Genomic DNA, 8,812 nt, shown 5'->3' with positions numbered 1-8,812 from the left:
TCCTGAAGGACATGGAAGGAGCGCCCAGGTCCAGACAACAGCTCACCACGTCATCACTGCTCAACAAGTGCTGGTTGATCGAGGCTACCGCCCGGGAGATACGGCCTGGGAGGAGAAGACGGAAGAGTGGAGGGGAGGAAAGGGTGAGGAGAGGAGAGGAGAAGAGAAGAGAGGAGGGGAAAAGAGAGGAGAGGAGAGGAGAAAAGAAGAGAAGTCACGCCTTCAAAGTCATGGAGGGCAGACTCAGCCTCTTCAGAGGGGGAGCAGGGGAAGTGTAAGGTGTAGAATGTATATAAACCAATAACATATACAAACCCTATGTTGCTGAAGCTAATTATTGGCCATTGAGAAGCTTTCCCCGGGCGGCCATTTTGGTACTCCCCAGAAGGAGCAGTCCTCCAGGAATGAATGAATTCTACAGTATTTCAATGAAATGTTTCCAGGACTAAATGACATGTATTTAAGTATTTTTGTTGTTGTAGTGGGGACAGTAACATTACTAATCTCTATACTTCAGGGAATTCTTTAAATATATATATTTTTTAAATATATGTGCATGTTTAGCTCACATAATATAACTTAAAAGTCTGCATTAAAGTGTCTATACTGAACAAAACTAGAAACATTACATGTAAAGTGTTGGTCCCATGTTTCATGAGCTAAAAAAAACAACCTAGAAATGTTCCATACGCACAATAAGCTTATTTCTCTAAAATGTTGTGCACAAATTTGTTTACATCCATGTTAGTGAGCATTTCTCCTTTGCCAAGATAATCCATCCACCTGACAGGTGTGGCATATCAACAAACTGATTAAACAGCATGATCATTACACAGGTGCATGTTGTGCTGGGGATAATAAAAGGTCACTCTAAAATGTGCAGTTTTGTCACAACACAATCCCACAGATGTCTCCAGTTTTAGAGGGAGCGTGCAATTGGCATGCTGACTTCAGGAATGTCCATCAGAGCTGTTGCCAGTGAATTGAATGTTAATTTCTCTGCCATAAGCAGCCTCCAACGTTGTTTTAGAGAATTTGGCAGTACATCCAAGCGGCCTCTCATCTCCAGACCACATGTAACCACGCCAGCCCAGGACCTCCACATTTGGCTTCTTCACCTGCGGGATCGTTTGAGACCAGCCACCCAGACAGCTGTTAAAACTGAGGAGTATTTCTGTCTGTACAAAAGCTCTTTTGTGGGGAAAAACTCATTCTGATTGGCTGGGCATGGCTCCCTAGTGGGTGGGTCTGGCTCCCAAGTGGGTGGGCCTATGCCCTCCCAGACCCAACAATGGCTGCGACCCTGCCCAGTCATGTGAAATCCATAGATTAGGGCCTAATTCATTTATTTCAATTGATGGTTTTCCTTATATGAACTTTAACTCAGTAAAATCATTGAAATTGTTGCATGTTGCGTTTATATTTTTATTCAGTATAGAATAAATAACTGTAGACATTAGTAAATGCATTTCTATTTTTTTACAATGGTGGGGGAGTGCCAAGATGGAGGCAAGATGGTGACAGCGCCCATTATCAGTCAACTAGTGTATCTTTAAATCACTGGGAGAAACTAACAGTCTGGGGCTATTTAGATGGGGGAGGGGGGGGGGGGGGGCAGGGTAGCGGATGAGGGATGATTGGTTGACGGGGGGCAGGGTGGCAGATGAGGGATGATTGGTTGACGGGAGGCAGGGTGGCGGATTAGGGATGGTTGGTTGACGGGGGCCAGGGTGGCGGATGAGGGATGATTGGTTGACGGGGGCCAGGGTGGCGGATGAGGGATGATTGGTTGACGGGGGGCAGGGTGGCGGATGAGGGATGGTTGGTTGATGGGGGCAGGGTGTCGGATGAGGGATGGTTGGTTGATGGGGGGCAGGGTGGCGGATGAGGGATGATTGGTTGACGGGGGGCAGGGTGGCGGATGAGGGATGATTGGTTGACGGGGGGCAGGGTGGCGGATGAGGGATGGTTGGTTGATGGGGGGCAGGGTGGCAGATGAGGGATGATTGGTTGACGGTGAGATTATATTGTACTGATATTTTTTCTTTGCTGTAGACCACAAAATGATGACCTCAGGATTTCCCTGCCAAACTCCCAAAATAGCTGCGGAATTTCACATCACGAGGGCAGTCAACGTCTGCAGTTATATAAGCTACACCTTGTTATACTGTCTCTCTGCCCTTGACATTCAAATCCAAACCGAAAACACACATTTCAGGACTTAACTCACAAAATACATTATAAGGCAGAGAAGGAACTGTCAGGGTCACATCATCACATCAAGAGCATACCTGACCACAGGTAGAGTCATGTAGAACCCCAGAGAGCTTACCTGACCACAGGTAGAGTCATGTAGAACCCCAGAGAGCTTACCTGACCACAGGTAGAGTCATGTAGAACCTCAGACAGCTTACCTGACCACAGGTAGAGTCATGCAGAACCTCAGAGAGCTTACCTGACCACAGGTAGAGTCATGCAGAACCCCAGACAGCTTACCTGACCACAGGTGGAGTCATGCAGAACCCCAGAGAGCTTACCTGACCACAGGTAGAGTCATGTAGAACCCCAGAAAGCTTACCTGACCACAGGTAGAGTCATGCAGAACGCCAGACAGCTTACCTGACCACAGGTAGAGTCATGTAGAATCTCAGACAGCTTACCTGACCACAGGTAGAGTCATGCAGAACCCCAGAGAGCTTACCTGACCACAGGTAGAGTCATGCAGAACCCCAGAGAGCTTACCTGACCACAGGTAGAGTCATGTAGAACCTCAGACAGCTTACCTGACCACAGGTAGAGTCATGTAGAACCTCAGACAGCTTACCTGACCACAGGTAGAGTCATGTAGAACCCCAGAGAGCTTACCTGACCACAGGTAGAGTCATGCAGAACCCCAGAGAACTTACCTGACCACAGGGAGAGTCATGCAGAACCCCAGAGAGCTTACCTGACCACAGGTAGAGTCATGTAGAACCCCAGAGAGCTTACCTGACCACAGGTAGAGTCATGCAGAACCCCAGAGAGCTTACCTGACCACAGGTAGAGTCATGTAGAACCTCAGACAGCTTACCTGACCACAGGTAGAGTCATGTAGAACCTCAGACAGCTTACCTGACCACAGGTAGAGTCATGTAGAACCTCAGACAGCTTACCTGACCACAGGTAGAGTCATGCAGAACCCCAGACAGCTTACCTGACCACAGGTAGAGTCATGCAGAACCCCAGAGAGCTTACCTGACCACAGGTAGAGTCATGCAGAACCCCAGAAGAGCTTACCTGACCACAGGTAGAGTCATGTAGAACCCCAGAGAGCTTACCTGACCACAGGTAGAGTCATGTAGAACCCCAGAGAGCTTACCTGACCACAGGTAGAGTCATGCAGAACCTCAGACAGCTTACCTGACCACAGGTAGAGTCATGCAGAACCCCAGAGAGCTTACCTGACCACAGGTAGAGTCATGCAGAACCCCAGAGAGCTTACCTGACCACAGGTGGAGTCATGCAGAACCCCAGAAAGCTTACCTGACCACAGGTAGAGTCATGTAGAACCCCAGAGAGCTTACCTGACCACAGGTAGAGTCATGCAGAACCCCAGAGAGCTTACCTGACCACAGGTAGAGTCATGCAGAACCCCAGACAGCTTACCTGACCACAGGTAGAGTCATGCAGAACCCCAGAGAGCTTACCTGACCACAGGTAGAGTCATGCAGAACCCCAGAGAGCTTACCTGACCACAGGTGGAGTCATGCAGAACCCCAGACAGCTTACCTGACCACAGGTAGAGTCATGTAGAACCCCAGAGAGCTTACCTGACCACAGGTAGAGTCATGCAGAACCCCAGAGAGCTTACCTGACCACAGGTGGAGTCCGTCAAAGCTGTATGAGTAAAGGTCGTCACCCACTCCGTTGCCCCCCCATCCCTCTCCACCCCCCGGGTAGGGGGCATAACCCTTAGTGGAGGCCCAGCCCACACGCAGGTGGGATGGCTCACTGGTCACATAGTGGTCCACCTTGTGAGAGAGAGAGAGAGAGAGACAGAGAGAGAGAGACAGAAAGAGAAAAGGCATTACACGTGTGGTAGCAAAGAGCTGAATTGCAAGTACAACTTACATTTTAAATATACAAATTGTCAATAATGTTCCTACAGAATAAACAAAACTCGTAAGCAATGAAATTGATGAAAGTGAGAAAAGCCAATGTCCACCTGGTCGATCATCAACTCAAAGTACCACTTCTTATACTGGGCTGAACCCTCTGCCACTCCTAGGAAGATGTTAGGCCTCATACTGGGTCCAGATGAAGACAGAGAGATGAGAAAACAGTCAGAGAGTGTGGCTTTAAGCAACGTGTGCTGCGGTACAGAAAGACAGACAGATAAATGATACATTGGTCATATGTCTATTCCATGTTCTTTAACATTGCATTCATAAAAGCTGTGTTGAGTTTATATTAAATGAGTTAACAAGACATGTGCAGTAGTACATCAAGAGTGAATGTATGTCTTTATGTAATTACCCAGACAGTAACAACTTGCTAATTGCCTGCTGTTTAGGGAGCACATTCATTTATGAATGTTGTTTATTAACCCAATGAGTCCCACCATCAAGCCTGCATGATTTAGGCTACAGCCTTCTGGGCTATACCGTCAATAAAATTCATGAATTCAACTGTTTATGTCAAATTGCTATGTGTTCTACTTGTAGCCCTGGTTGTGCCCCCCCCCCCCCCCAAAAAAAAATAATAATAATTAAATATATATATATCTAAAGCACTTCATTGTGAGACTAAATATAAGGGCTGGACATGTAGACAAATGAAAGTCAAATGCTGGGGCATCGGGACTGATAGGGTTAACAAGGATATGTTGCAGAGAACACCATAGAATTACAATGATTACACCATAGAATTAGACCGATTACACCATAGAATTACAATGATTACACCATAGAATTACAATGATTACACCATATAATTAGAATGGTATTAGTTCTAATTTTATGGCGCATGGTTACAGTGGGGCACTTCCTACTTCCTGTTACCTCTGAACGTCATTGACCAATCGTGTCTGGAGGAGCAGGTCTCTCTTCGGAAGCAGGTGATCACAGATGAGGTTCTGATTGGCTCTCACTGCCACCCCGTTACACACACACAGAGAGCACAGGACGTCCAGGATCTAGGGAAGGAGGGAGGGAGAGAGACAGGGAAAGAGAGAGGGAAAGAGAGAGGGAAAGAGAGAGGGAAAGAGAGAGGGAAAGAGAGAGGGAAAGAGAGAGGGAAAGAGAGAGGGAAAGAGAGAGGGAAAGGGAGATGGGGAAAAAATAAAATAAGGATCGAGGGAGATTGAGAGACAGCGAACAAGAGAGACGTATAAGAATGAATTATACTATCCTCATTCTTTCCAAGTTTTCATTTCGGCAGCTGTTTTAGATTCATTTTTTTGTTTTAGTCTTTTGTCTAAAATAGCTTTAATTATTAGTCACATTTTAGTAATTTAATCCTTCTTAGTTTTAGTTATTATCAGTCGACTAAAAGTCTGGGCAATTTTATTCCTATTTTGGTCAATGCTATTTCCATTAAATAATTCATATTTAGGCTACCTCTAAATTTCATCATGTGCATATTCAGCCTTGTCCAACTAGGCCTTCTAGTATACATACCATCCTATTAGCTGGCTATTGTGCCATAGCCATTATTAACCATTCTACCAACAGAGATGGTAGAGAAAGCGAGATACCCTCTCCCTCCATTTTTCTGATCGGGGCCTCTCTGGTCTACTTATTGCCCTCGCCCTGTGGAGGGGTTGCCCCAGAGTGAGACATCACACCCATTTTTTCTGGTCAGGGTGGGGCGGGTGGAGTGAGAAGGAGGGGACAATAAGCTCTCTGGCGTGAGCATGCCAGATATTATGGAGGAAGTGGTGGGCTCACACAGGAAAAGAATGCTCAAGCGAGTGAGGAAACACCCATTTACACAGACAGGATCCTTGACAATTGTATTCAATGGTAAACAGTCTGAGTAAACTATCTTATTTATCCACCATCAAAGCAAAAACTGGCAATATGAACATTATTGTTTCTTAACAGAATTGAAGCTCGTTACAGTGTAGAAGTGCCCTGCCTGCACATCAGTTCAAAAGATGAAGACGATTGAAGTGATCACCCAGGAGTTCTCTCTAACTCTCTCTCTCTCTCGTGCTCTCTCTGTCTCTCTCTCTAACTCTCTCTCTCTCTCGTGCTCTCTCTGTCTCTCTCTCTAACTCTCTCTCTCTCTCACGTGCTCTCTCTCTCTCTCTCGTGCTCTCTCTCTCTCTCGTGCTCTCTCTGTCTCTCTCTCTAACTCTCTCTCTCTCTCGTGCTCTCTCTCTCTCGCTCTCTCTCTCTCTCTCTCTCTCTCTCTCTAACTCTCTCTCTCGTGCTCTCTCTCTCTCTCTCCCTCTCTCTCTCTCGTGCTCTCTCTCTTGTTTTCTCTTTCTCTCTCAATTCAATTCAAATGGCTTTATTGGCATGGGAAACATATGTTTACATTGCTCTGTCTGTCCTATGTGTGTCACACTCCTCAATAGAGCTTCACACGGACAGACAGAAGGCGACAATCCTTCGGTTTTGCCTCTGTGTAACAATAGCACATCACTTAGCAACCAAGTAAATGATGCTAATAACCCATAGAGGGGCATGCATGGCCCGTGTCTTCATAGGTTGTTAAAAGCTTAAAGGATTCCTGTGCAGTGCCATATCATATTATGGATCAACACCTGCTGCTTACAGGATTGGGGTTGCACTCCAAATAGCACTTGGTCAAAAGTAGTGCACTACAGAGGGAATAGGGAGAGATTTGGGACGCAGCCCGGCTCTGGATGTTGCATGCACAATTACCCAGTTAACCCAGTAGGGCTAGTTAACACGGCATATAAAGCACATAGTAGGAAGGTTGATATGCAGCATGAGGCTATTGTCAACGCCACCATGACAGCTGTGATAGCCACCTATCTGTATACACTGTTGGGCACTGGTTTACATACAGTCGTGGCTAAAAGATTTGAGAATGACAAAAAAATATACATTTTCACAAAGTCTGTTGCCTCAGTTTGTATGATGGCAATCCCCCCCAAAAAATGTCCACTGCATTTCAGCCCTGCCACAAAAGGACCAGCTGACATCATGTCGGGGATTTTCTCATTAATACAGGTTAGAGTGTTGACGAGGACAAGGCTGGAGATCACTCTGTCATGCTGATTGAGTTAGAATAACAGACTGGAAGCTTCAAAAGGAGGGTGGTGCTTGGAATCATTGTTCTCCCTCTGCCAACCATGGTTACCTGCAAGGAAACACGTGCCGTCACCATTGCTTGGCAAAGAAAGGGCTTCACAGGCGAGGATATTGCTGCCATTAAGATTGCACCTAAATCAACAATTTATCGGATCATCAAGAAATTCAAGGAGAGTGGTTCAATTGTTGTGAAGAAGGCTTCAGGGCGCCCGAGAAATTCCAGCAAGCGCCAGGACCGTCTCCTAAAGTTATTTCAGCTGCTGGATCGGGGCACCGCCAGTACAGAGCTTGCTCAGGAATGGCAGCAGGCAGGTATGAGTGCATCTGCACGCACAGTGAGGCAAAGATTTTTGGAGGATGGCCTGGTGTCAAGAAGGGCAAAGAAACCACATCTCTCCAGGAAAAACATCAGGGACAGACTGATGTTCTGCAGAAGGTACAGGGATTGGACTGCTGAGGACTGGGGTAAAGTCATTTTCTCTGATGAATCCCCTTTCCGATTGTTTGGGGCATCCGGAAAAAAGCTTGTCTGGAGAAGACAAGGTGAGCACTACCATCAGTCCTGTGTCATGCCAACAGTAAAGCATCCTGAGACCATTGATGTGTGGGGTTGCTTCTCAGCTAAGGGTGTGGGCTCACTCAAACTTTTGCCTAAGAACACAGCCGTGAATAAAGAATGGTACCAACACATCATCTGAGAGCAACTTCACCCAACCATCCAGGAACAGTTTGGTGACGAACAATGCCTTTTCCAGCATGATGGAGCACCATGCCATAAGGGAAAAGTGATAACTAAGTGGACCGGGGAACAAAACATCGATATTTTGGGTCCCTGGCCAGGAAACTCCCCAGACCTTAATCCCATTGAGAACTTGTGGTCAATCCTCAAGAAGCGGGTGGACAAACAAAAACCCACAAATTCTGACAAACTCCAAGCATTGATAAATGCAAGAATGGGCTGCCATCAGTCAGGATGTGGCCCAGAAGTTAATTGACAGCATGCCAGGACGGATTGCAGAGGTCTTGAAAAAGAAGGGTCAACACTGCAAATGTTGAATCTTTGCATCAACTTCATGTAATTGTCAATAAAAGCCTTTGACACTTATGAAATGCTTGTAATTATAGTTCATTATTCCATAGTAACATCTGACAAAAATATCTAAAGACACTGAAGCAGCAAACTTTGTGGAAATTTATATTTGTGTCATTCTCAAAACTTTTGGCCACGACTGTACATTGTCTGAGTGTTGCATTGTTTTGAGGGGGGACAATAACTTTTCAGGTTAAACTTGACATGGTTAGAAGTTTTATGAATTGCTAGTAGTGTTTAACCTCTGTCTAAGCCCTGACATGTTAACTATTTCTAGGTTAACTATCTCCTCCGGGTAAACTATCTCCTCCGGGTTAACCATCTCCCCCGGGTTAACCATCTCCCCCGGGTTAACTATCTCCTCTGGGTTAAGCATCTCCTCTGGGTTAACTATCTCCTCTGGGTTAACCATCTCCTCCTGGTTAACCATCTCCCCTGGGTTAACCATCTCCCCGGG

The 8,812-nt window shown here is 46.1% G+C and overlaps 1 protein-coding gene across 2 annotated transcripts in view; it reads right to left on the bottom strand.

Moving 5' to 3' along the window:
• The window catches only part of LOC110521100 (ryanodine receptor 3), a 266,242-nt gene that overhangs the window by 154,271 nt on the left and 103,159 nt on the right, over window positions 1-8,812 (bottom strand). For both annotated transcript variants that reach the window (XM_090233224.1, XM_036976224.2), the window contains 4 exons: window positions 5,040-5,173; window positions 4,205-4,286; window positions 3,851-4,010; window positions 1-105 (listed from right to left, as the gene is read on the bottom strand). The exon at window positions 1-105 is cut by the window's left edge and continues 88 nt beyond it. In XM_090233224.1, coding sequence (XP_090089350.1) covers window positions 1-105; window positions 3,851-4,010; window positions 4,205-4,286; window positions 5,040-5,173 — 481 coding nt within the window. The remainder of the gene's footprint in view (window positions 106-3,850; window positions 4,011-4,204; window positions 4,287-5,039; window positions 5,174-8,812) is intronic.

The sequence above is a fragment of the Oncorhynchus mykiss genome, chromosome 4, assembly GCF_057628025.1.
Source record: "Oncorhynchus mykiss isolate SJ-2025 chromosome 4, ASM5762802v1, whole genome shotgun sequence".
Lineage (NCBI taxonomy): Eukaryota > Metazoa > Chordata > Actinopteri > Salmoniformes > Salmonidae > Oncorhynchus > Oncorhynchus mykiss.
This window is presented reverse-complemented; position numbering and strand designations above follow the sequence as displayed.